The sequence below is a fragment of the Sapajus apella genome, unplaced genomic scaffold, assembly GCF_009761245.1.
Source record: "Sapajus apella isolate SASKATOON/1434 unplaced genomic scaffold, GSC_monkey_1.0 scaffold3, whole genome shotgun sequence".
NCBI lineage: Eukaryota > Metazoa > Chordata > Mammalia > Primates > Cebidae > Sapajus > Sapajus apella.
In genome coordinates, this window is record NW_022436943.1 from 66,482,267 (window position 1) to 66,493,120 (window position 10,854).

General features: G+C 63.2%; 2 protein-coding genes across 7 annotated transcripts in view; both read right to left on the reverse strand.

Annotated features, from left to right (window-relative positions):
- PLEC (plectin) overlaps nucleotides 1-6,827 on the reverse strand; it is a 59,796-nt gene extending 52,969 nt beyond the window's left edge. For 3 of the 6 annotated variants that reach the window (XM_032255756.1, XM_032255766.1, XM_032255755.1), the window contains exons 1-2: nucleotides 6,685-6,827; nucleotides 5,168-5,366 (exon numbers count right to left, since the gene is read on the reverse strand). In XM_032255756.1, the coding sequence (XP_032111647.1) occupies nucleotides 5,168-5,360 (193 nt within the window). In that variant the 5' untranslated portion in view covers nucleotides 5,361-5,366; nucleotides 6,685-6,827. Of the gene's footprint in view, nucleotides 1-3,221; nucleotides 3,359-5,167; nucleotides 5,367-6,684 lie in introns of those variants that run through there. The other 3 variants (XM_032255815.1, XM_032255800.1, XM_032255839.1) reach the window with 2 other exon arrangements.
- A 306-nt stretch (nucleotides 6,828-7,133) lies between these two features.
- Nucleotides 7,134-10,854, reverse strand: part of PARP10 (poly(ADP-ribose) polymerase family member 10) — an 8,201-nt gene continuing 4,480 nt past the window's right edge. Inside the window, exons 10-11 of the mRNA XM_032255869.1 lie at nucleotides 7,896-8,070; nucleotides 7,134-7,819 (exon numbers count right to left, since the gene is read on the reverse strand). Coding sequence (XP_032111760.1) covers nucleotides 7,473-7,819; nucleotides 7,896-8,070 — 522 coding nt within the window. The 3' untranslated portion in view covers nucleotides 7,134-7,472. The remainder of the gene's footprint in view (nucleotides 7,820-7,895; nucleotides 8,071-10,854) is intronic.

Here is a 10,854-nt window from a genome sequence, read left to right on the forward strand (position 1 = left end):
GAGCGCTGGCCGCTGCAGACGGCGCCCTGCGCCATCACCCACTCACCCATGCAAACACCCTGCAGTGCTGGCTGAGGGCCCGGGGCCAGTGCCAGGGACAGATAACCAAGCTCAGAGTCCAGGAGAGGGGAGAGTGGGGACACATGAGCAGGGCACCAGGCACAATGGCACTGGGCAGGCCCAGAGCCGGCGAGGGGTCCTGAAGAGCACGCAGGCCACAGGCTGGGCACACGCCCTGTGGGCACCAAACACACCCAGCCCTCTCCTGGCCCACTTTTCCCCCAAACCAACGCAGGCCCCCCACCCCTGGCCCCTGCCCCACACCAACCCCACCCACTCACCGACAGTACTCTCCCCTGCCTCATTCTCACCCCTGCTGCCCCTCCAGGACCACCTCGAAGCACCCCTAAGCCCCACTACCATCCCTAACACGACAACCCCCCCCTGCTGCCCAGGCCCCTGGCTGGCCCCACTCCCCACTCTCTGCCCTGCGCTCATGCCCCGACCCCCAGGACGGGCCCCTGCCGGCAACGCTGCAGCACTGCTGGACAGCTCTGTCTTTATTCACCGACCACCTCACCTCCACGCACCTGCATTGCCACAACTCTCCCCTAGAACTGTCCCCGCCCTGCCGTACCCACCCCAGGCCTATCCAGGCTCCCGTGGTGGGGCAGGACAGCCCAGCCTCTATGAGCTGTCACAGGCCAGGCCTGGGGGGCCGGGCAGCTGGACGCCTCTTGGCGGCTGGGCCAACTGTCTAAGTCACCAGTCCACAGCCCTCAGCACTGGGAGGCCTCTCCCACGGGGCGCTCAGAGCTCTCCCGCCATAGGCCACAGTGGCCTCAGTCCCAGAGGAATCTGTCCTGGATGGGGGGCAGGGAGAATGGGGGAGCTGAGGGGCTCAGGGAGACAGGAAGTTGGAAACGCTCTGGGTGGAGCAGTGGCCAGCTGACTGTACCAGAAAGACTGGGGATTTCCAGGGGAGAGCCAGGGAATGACGTGTTCAGGGGAGGGTCTGAGATGTTGTGGGGTAAGGGGTGAAGATCACCAGGGTGAGGGACAGGGAGTTGTCTCTGTGAGAGGGCAGGGTGAGGTGGAACCAGGGGCAATGCCACAGCGGGGAGGAGGCGGGGAGACTAAGCCAGAGCATCTCTCAGTTCAGGGATCAGCTGGGCAGGGGTCCCTGGGCACAGGCCTGGCCTCCCTGCCCTCCTTGGAACCAGCAAATGCTGAGCTGGGCCCAGGACAGGGGCCCACAGCTGCTTACCATGGAGGGACTCAGGCTGCCTCCCCGTCACCGGCTGGCTGGCAGGAGGTACCATGCCCTCCTGCCTTCCCTCTCTGGGGATATCCTCCCAAAGTCCCTCCACCCTAGGGACAGGAAGGGCCAGGGCTCCAGCCATCTAGCAGGTCCAAGGGGCTCACAGTGGTCAGGCCTAGAATGCTGTAGGGCACAGGGGGCCACATCTGACCTCCTGCAGCCCTCCTCAGCCTTGGCCCATGGCTCCCAGACACAGGTACCAGCCCAGCCCCTCCCTGTCCCCTTGTCGCCTGCCAGGAGCTAAGGAGACTTGGAATGCCTGGTGCACTCACGGAGCCTCAGTGCCTGCCTTCCTGCTTAGCCACTCTCCGGCCAGTGCCACACACATGCGGGCAGCTGCACCATCACGTGATGACTCCACTTCAGGCAGGCACCCCGGCACCCCCTGCCCCCTCACCAGCCTCCACGACCAAGCCCAGAAGGACTCTGTGTCCAACACCAACCCTGGCCTCCAGGGGAGCTGAGCTGGGGAGGGAAGGCCCTGAGACAGGGTCCCAGCAACCTCCAGCGATCTGTCTGGCTCACGCCCTGGATGAATCAGAAGTAACCCCCACCACAGGAGGTAGAGGGAAGACAGCCTGGGGGCCAGGAAAGCCTCAGCACAACGCCCAGGACAGGCTGGGGCACCCTAGGCAGCCCAGCAACCTGACCAGACCAAGAACCCCAGGTGTAAATGATTCTGCACAGGTCCCACACTTTGAACGGAGTGGTCAGCTTAGAAACGGCTCTGTCCTGGGGCTTGTCAGGAGGACTGCAGCCCAGGTGGGCAGCTGCTTCCCTGCCCTGCACCCCAGCACCTGGCCAGGTGCTCCCTCCAAGGCAGGGCCGGCTGTGCAGAGCATGAGCGACAAGCCACCCACTCAAGGCCTCCCCAAGGGTGTAGGAGTGTCTTCCCTGCCCTGGATGAACTAGTCACACAGGCAAAGGGGCTGGGCACAGCGCTGTCAAAGGGAACCACAGCAGCACATCCACCCTGCCCCAGAGCCGTCCGTGGAGGACACCTGAAGAAGGTGAGCTCCGGGCACCATGAAACCTACCCGGCTGGGTGAGGCTGTGGTGGAGAGCAGCACCATGGGGCCCCAGCAGGACCTCTCTCCCTGAGTTGCCCTTGGGGGCAGAGCCAGCAAAACCAGCCACGTGGAGCTGGAACCTGCTCTGATGTGCTCTGCCCAGGGCACCCACCCCGACCCTCTCCAGCAGCTCAGTCCATTGCCTCTAAGCCTCTGCCGGCTGGAAGCCAATGCGGTGTCCACAACTGCCTGGAGCCGGACGACCCAGGCGGAGCCAGGCAGCTGGGCTGCAAGAATGGCAGGCGTGCGCCAGAGCCTGGGAGGGTCCAGGGGCTCCCTGTGGGCCTGGACTAGGGCAAGGGGGCCTGCTGAGGCACCAAGCAGGGGTCAGGCCACTCTGATGGTCCCCTAGCCTGACCCCTAGCCCACAGCTGTCCCCCAAGAAACAGAAGGGGTGTGTGGGGGTGCCCTGCCAAGGAAGGGTGGCAGCCCAGGCCCTCGCCAGTTTGGGGAGGTGAGGAGAGGTGGCAACTATGCAATCCATTGCCAGGCGGCGCAGCCACCCCTGTCCCATGCAGAGGTGCCCCAGAGGAGGCGCAGGGGATGGCTCAGCCTGGACCCATGTGTTTGCTGGGCACAGACACCGAATCCTGGCTCAGACAGCCGACCCCGACAAGCCCTGAGAGCCCCCACCCACCCGCACCGCGAGATGCCCTATTAAGGGCATGGCCGCGGGGGCTCAGCGGCGCGTGCCCGCCCCCTTCCCTGGGCACGAGCCAGGAGGACTAGGACGGCGGAACGGCCGCGCTCGGGCTGGCGATCCGGACGGCCGCGTGGACAAGGAGCGGACGGCGGGGCTGTCCTGTGCGCAGCGCCGGGCGGGCGCCTACCTTTGTACTTCTCGCGCACCTCCTCGTAGGCCTGGATGAAGTCCTGCTCGTCGGGCTGCGCGCCGGGGGTCAGCAGGGCGGCCATGCCGGCGGGCGCGGGGCGCGGGGCGCAGCGGAGCCTCCAGCACCCGGCGGCCACTCTGTCCCCGCGGCCGCGCGCGCCGCTTAAAGAGGCCGCCCCCGCCCCGCCCCGCACCCAGGATGCCCCACGGGCGGGCGGGGCCGCGCCGGGCAGCGGGAGCCGGGACTGGGCGCCTCCCCGCGGGCTCCGCGTCCCGCACACACGCCGCGTCCCGTTCCCGCCCGGGCGCCGCCGCTGACAGCCGGGCTCCAGGGGCGGCCGCGACCTTCTGTTCCCCGCGGGGTCCGCGGCCTCACTGCCTCCGAGACGCGCCCCTGCCCGCCCCGCACCTCGCTCCCTGCGCGCCGCGGAGAACTTTCCCGTCGCAACATTGGAGACGACTGAGTCGGTATAAAGAACCCTTAAAACACCGAAACAAACAAACAAACAAAAATTAAGCACGCAGGCGAGGACTGGAATCGTCCATTCACAGAAGGAAAAAACGCTTGGTGACCATTAAAACGACTCTTTCCACCCCTCAGCTTGGCAAAGCCCCGGCTCTCCCAGCATTCACCAATGTGGGCCACCCTTTTTTTTTGTCTTTTTTCTTTTGAGACAGTCTCCTCTGTCACCCAGGTGAATGCAGTGGCGCGATCTCGGCTCACTGCAACCTCCTCCCGGGGATCAAGCGATTCTCCTGCCTCAGCCTCCCAAGTAGCTGGAATTATAGGTGCTGCCACCACGCCTGGCTAATTTTGTATTTTTAGTAGAGATGGGGTTTCACCATCTTGGCCACCCTTTCTGGGATGCCCCTGGCCATGTTTTTTCAAGCTTAAAACCACATGTCCTGTAACTCAAGTCCGGCTTCCAGGAAGTAGGTCTTAAGGAAAACATCCAGGAGGCAGAGCCCTGGCCTGGGGCGCTGGCTGCCGCGCAGCCTTTGCAGTGAGTGCTGGAGGTGGCCACAGTCAGCCGGGGCCTCGGGACCGCCCCCCCAACTCTTCCACAACTGTAAAGGTGATGCTGAGGAAAGCCCAGGTGTGGGAACGACACAAGTGATTCCCTTTCAAGTGGAAATAAATGACTTATTTCTTTAAAAAGTCCGTGTGATGTGAAAACCCCTGAAGGTCATGCACCTCACACGAGGCGTCGGGGCTGGGGCTGGGGCTGGGGCTGGGGCTGGGGCTGGGGCTGGGTGCTGACCCTCTCCTTCCCTCTTTCTTGCTCCCACCAACCCCACTTCCTGCAACCTCCACGGGGCTCAGCACCTGGCCTTGCAGCCCTCTCTGGCTCCGCCGGGGCCCTCCCTGCCCTCCGGCTGGAACAGGTCGGGACTCTCCAGCCCAAGCCTAGAGAGCTACGGCTCCTCCCTCTCCTAGCACACCCTTCCCATGGCCTCCAGCTCTAGGTCACCCACTTCCCTCCTGCCCTCCCCCTTCCCCAGGCCTGTCGCTGGGTCCTTCCCATCCTTCTCCCAGGATGGGCAGCTATGGAGGGCAAGGCCAGATCCCGGCCCAGGAAGAGGCTGGGGCTCCAGACAGCCAGGCACCCCTCCCTAGACACTGCTTCTATACATTCCCACATGCCCCCCTCCCCCATGGTAGCAGCCCAGACCGAGGGCCTGGTGGGCAGCTCTGCCCCGGGAGCCCAAAAAATTATCCTTGCTGCAGCCGGGCGCTGGACCGTTTTACTGTAAGCCCAAGCGCAGGCCTCAAGAGCCGCCCGGGCGGGGCCGGCAGGTGGCGCTGTGCCGCCCGCACTCCCCGGGGCGCGCGGACCCCCCCCAGGCCGCCCACCCAGTGCCAGCCCCAGCGCCCGGCAGGCAGCGGGAACCGTCAACCCGCGAGGGACATGGAGATGCACAGGCAAGGCCCTGCGTAGTTACCTGCGATTCGAATGACCGCCCGCTCCGCAGGGTCCAGGACGCTCCCGTTGGTCCTGGCGCCCCCCGCGCTGCGCCGGCTCCGCTGCGTTTTCCCAAGGTTCCAGGGCAGGGTGTCGCCAGGGCTGGGTGAGCCACTGCTTCCATTGGAGACATCTTCAGCGACTGCCCGCACCTCAGCGTCCTCACCCGACATGGCCTCCTGGAGGGGGAGCAGGAGGGGGTCACATCTCTGCCGGCTCAGGAGTGGACTCCGCATGCTGACCCACCCACCTCCTTCTTAACCTAGACACTGACCCCACCCCACCCACCCTCTCACCGGGACACGCACCCACACATCTGCACCCTGCTGTACCCACACACTGACACCCATGCTGTCGCCCCAGGCACTGACTACTCTCTCTCCATCCACGGCTGCCTCGCCTCCTCCCACCCATTCCACAAGGACCCAGGGACCCCCACCCAGCCACCGGCCTCACCCTCCAGTCCATCACCAGGACACTGACCACCCTGGCCACCCCCATTCCCGCACACTGGCTGCCACGCTCCTTTCTTAGTCACCAACACCCCAACCGCCTACTCTGTCACCGAGGGGCTGGACCAGCACAGGACAGACCACCCTCCACCCTGTCAAATGGAAGGGGAGGGGGCGACTACCTTCACTCAGACGCGGGCCTCCACTGCCTCCATCCCAAACCTGACTCTTGGCCTAATCCTCTAATCGCAGGCAGGCGAGGCAATCAAGGAACGCTGACCACCGCCTCCTCCGCTCACTGGGTCATCCGAGAAGGACACCCAAGCCCTCCCCCCGGACACCGGCAGTCCACCTCCAAGCTGTCTCGACCTCTAGGACTCCCCATCACGCTCCCAACCTCAGCCCGCAGTCCCACCTCGATCTCCGCAGCGAAGGCCTATAAATAGCTGCAGCCGCAGCGGCGTGGGCCGTGGGAGCTCTGCTGCGGTGAGGCCGGGGAGGGTGCCCAGGCCGCCGCTCCAGCAGCCCACCGTGGGGGCGCGCACACCCGCACCGCAGGCGCAACCAGGGCGCACGAATACCCACTTGCGCACACTCCTCAGCCCCGGTCCCCAAGAGCGCTGGCGTGCGGGAGGTGAATGGGGCTCTGTCTCGGCGGGGTGGGCTGGCGTGGGGGCACAATGTGGGCTCTGTGCCTCCGCCCTCAGGCCAAGGGCCAGGGAGGAGACTGCGGGCACCGCGCAGAGGGCCGCCGCACCCCGCCCCCACTGGCCCTTCCACCGGCCGCCCCGGGGGCAGCCCCCCGCCCGGAGCCCTGCGGTCAGCCGCGCCTCCCCAGCAGCCTTTCCTGCCCACACCCCGGGCACCGCCCGTCCAGTTCCGCAGTATCGGGCGCGCAGGAAGGTGCCGTCCTCTCGAGGGAGGGCAGGAGGGGCCTCGGCGCAGCCCTAGTTCCGTGTGGCCTGCCACCCGAGACCCCCCCGACCCCCACCCCGCAGCGCCCGCACGCGGCGCGCCCTCGCATCCCCGCCGCGGTCATACGTGCCTGGTGGCTCCGCTCGCTTCAGCTCTGCCGCCGCAGCCAGACTGCTCCGACCCGAGAGCGGCGGAGGCGGCGCAGGCGGGGCGAGCCCCGAGCCCCGCCCCGGCCCCCACCCAGAGCCGCGCCGCGCGGGCCCGGCCGAGAGCTAGCGAGCGATGTCCGCGAGATCGGGCGCCCGTGTCTGCGTGGGACAGGCGAGATCACGGGAGCGGCGGGGCCGGGGCCCGCGGGGGGCGACTCGGCCGGGGCAGCGACGCACACCTGAGCCGGGGCGCACGGGGCGGGCCCGTCGGCAAGGAGACGCGGTCGGCGCCAGCGTGCGTGACACCGGAACGCCGTGCGCTCGCTCCGGTGCGCGCCGGGCCCCGCCCCGCCCCGCGACGCCCCCCTCGGGAGCCGCAGACCCCGCCCCTAGTCCGCGGAGGTTCCCGCTCCCCAAACGGAGGTCGCAGTCGGAGTTCCCGGGGCCCTCACGCCCGGTTTCACATTCACGTTTATTCAAACAACAGCCGCTTGGAGCGAGGACGCGGCGCGGCGGGCGGGCGGTGTCGCCGCCCCCTCCTCCCGGGCTCTGCTGACTCCTGGTGGGGGGTTCGGCCCAGGGGGAGACCCGGCCCGGCCCCGCTCGGCCGCTGCTGACCCCAACCCTCAACCCCGCCTTCGGGAGCCCGCAGCGGGAGGCAGAGGCGTCCCCGCGGTCAGCTCCGGCGGCCACAGTGGGGGGCGGGGGGCATCAGGCTAGGCGGAGTCGGGAGCCTGGGCAGCGGGAGGCCAGAGGGTGGCCCCTGCGGTCAAGTGGCTGGGGAGGGGCCCCGGAGCCCAGAGTGGTCGTCGGGGGGAGCCCGGGGCGTGCGCTCGCAGGTGATGAGGTAGGTGGGCAGCGCCTGGGTGTCGTGGAAGATGACGAAGATGCTGGGCTGGCGGATGCAGTCCACCGCGCTGTCGTAGCGCAGGAGCACGTGGCCGGGGCCCCGCAGAGGGGGCGCGAGCAGACCGCGATGGCCCTGCCCGTAGTCGCCGGTCAGCACCCGTGCCACGAACACCGCCTTGTGGCCGTCGGCGTTGGGGGGCGAGAAGCGGTCCTGCACCGACATGGAGGCGCGCGTGGCGAAATACACGCCCTTTCCGTAGACAGTGGCTGCAGGGCAGGACGGAGCAAGGTCAGGGCGGTCGGGGTGGGCAGAGCCCCCGCCCCCGCCGGGCTCAGGCCTCACCGTTGCGGCCGCAGAAGCTGCGGTTGAAGCCGTGGGCGCAGATGTCAGGCACTGCCCGCGCCGTCGTACCGTGGTACAGCACCTGCTCCACGGGGCCCCGCTCACATCGCTGCAGCAGGCGCTCCCGGTACAGCTCATACTGCTGCTGCAGCAGCGGGTGCGACACTCGCTCCACCTGCGGGACGTCAGGGCCAGGCTTAGACACCCTCCCTAGGCAGGGCAGAGCTGGGCCGGGCAAACAGGAGCCCTCCGTTGGGGGAGTCCAGGGCTCCAGGGAGACCTTGCAGCCCCCATCACGCTCTGTCGGGCAGCAGACAGTAGCACCTCCGTGGGCAGGTGACTTCAGAGGGCCTCTGGGGAGGCCTGACCCCTCCAGGGGAGTCTGACACCCTCCTTCCCCTCCCATGGAAGGCAGTCTGGGGGTGGGCAAACTCCACCCACTCACAGCCAGGCTTCTGCAAGGAAAGCTGAGCCAGGGTCCTGTGTTGCCTACAGCCAAACTTGACTCCAATATCAGACCTCTCAGTGCTGATAGACCCAAGTGGGAGAGAAGGCCTCGGGTGACTAATCTGACAGTCAGCCCTGGGAAACACTTTTACAGAAATTCTAAATAATTTCTTCAAAGGAACGAAAAAGAACACCATGTCCACTAAACAAGACTAGCTGCTATGAAAAGGAACTAGTTTGAAAATGAGAGAGCTCTTGCGTTCAGAAAGGGACGCTGAGCTCGATCCAGGGGGTGAGGAAGTGCTTCAAGCTAAAGACCCAGCTAGTGGCCTAGATGGAGTTCAGGAACTGGCAGAGTGCAGAGCTCACAGAAGAGAAAGGAAGAGAAAGGACCCCCGGGAGAGCAGGTGAGGGGGGCGGTGTCTGAGCCCACATAGCAGGAGCTCCAGCACACACAGGGAAGACGGCTTCCCTGAGCTGAAGGAACCTCTTCAGATACACAGGATCTGTGAAACGCCAAAAAGGACACTGGGGCAACACATGCGCCCCGGCACCCACCTGCCAGGAAACCTCAACATTCAGAGTGAAAGAAAACCCTGCAGGTTTACACACAACGAGTCAATATGCAAATGGGAAGAAGTCTCACCTTCTCACGTTGGGTCTCTCACTACTGACACCAGATGCTAAGAAACCATGGGGAGATTATATATATATATATATATATTTTTTTTTTTAAAGACGGGTTTCACCATGTTGGTCAGGATGGTCTTGAATTCCCGACCTCAGGTGATCCGCCCGCCTTGGCCTCCAAAGTGCTTGGATTACAGGCGTGAGCCACCACGCCCAGCCAGGGGAGATATTTTTTAACTTTCCATGAAAAATATTTTTTAAGAAGGAAGAAAAACAGCAATGTCTTCAAATATCTGAGGAAAAACATATTTTGAACCTGAGCACTAAATCCAGCCAAACTATTAATGAAGAATGAGAACAAATAACGACATATTAGGACGTGCAAGAACAAGGAAGTTTACACCAACATCAAATTTTAGTGGCAAAATACCTCTAATTGTAAAGGGCAATGTAAATTTAAAAGTTAGCCAGGTGCAGTGGCTCACGCCTGTAATGCCAACATTTTGGGAGGCTGAGGCAGGCAGATCACCTGAGATCAGGAGTTTGAGACCAGCCTGACCAATATGGTGAAACCCCGTCTCTACTAAAATTACAGAAATTAGCCAGGCATGGTGGTGTGCACCTGTAGTCCCAGCTACTCAGGAAACTGAGGCAGGAGAATCACTTGAATCTGGGAGGCAGAGGGTGCAGTGAGCTGAGATCACGCCATTACACTCCAGCTGGGGCAACAGAGCAAGACTCTGTCTCAAAAAGATATATATGTATATATTTATATTTGTATATACATACGCACAAAAAGTAGCTGGGTGTGGTGGTGTGTGCCTGTAGTTCCAACTACTTGGGAGGCTGAGGAGGAATTGCTTGAACCCAGGAGGCCAAGGTTGCAGTGAGCCAAGATCATGCCACAGCATTCCAACCTGGGCAACAGAGATACTGTCTCAAAAAATTACACATATGTCTATATTTATATATATATATATTTACATATATATAAATTTAGAAGTCAAAAATTTTACCAACCACTCAAGGAGATACTTGCACTAAACAGAAGAATCTACTGAAAGGTGACAAGTGGGCACTGAGCAACCCGGGGGTCAAGCATGACCCAGAAGAAATGAAGAAAGTCAAATGAGTGGTGACGGTGATGGTGGTGATAGTGAGTGGTGAAGGTGATGGTGATGGTGGTGGTGATAGTGAGTGGTGAAGGTGATGGTGATGGTGGTGGTGATAGTGAGTGGTGAAGGTTATGGTGGTGGTGATAGTGAGTGGTGAAGGTGATGGCGGTGGTGATGGTGAGTGGTGAAGGTGAAGGTGATGGGGATGGTGGTCGTGGTAATGGTGGTGATGACAGTGACTAGTGAAGGTCATGGTGATGGTGTGATGGTGGCGGTGGTGGTGGTCAGGTCTGGCGACAACCAGAGGTTCTTTCTGCATTTCTGACCAGCTCCTGGTGGAGGGTGACGCTCCTGGCAACTTGAGCAACAACAATGGAGAGTGCCCTGCCCAGTGTCCCCAGCACAGTGACCCCAGCTCTCTAGTGTCCCTTCCTTCTCACCTGTCTGCAGCCAACCCTCTCTGATTCCTTCTCCTCAGCTATGAGCATGAGTCTTCTGAGCTGGAAACCCTCTTTCCCATCACTCCTTCCTCTGTGGCCAGCTTATTTCCAGAGCTGCCCCTTCCCTCACCTCCATTTCCTCTTTGCCCCCACCTGACCCTAATTCACCAGCAGACCAGCTCGACCTACCCTCCCTCCCTAGTCCTTCCTTCAGGCAGGACTGATGCTGTGACCCCACTGCCCTCTGGCCACCACTGCCTCCGTGACCCCACTGCCTCGGTGACCCCACTGCCTCTGCTGACCCCACTGCCTCCGTGACCCCACTGC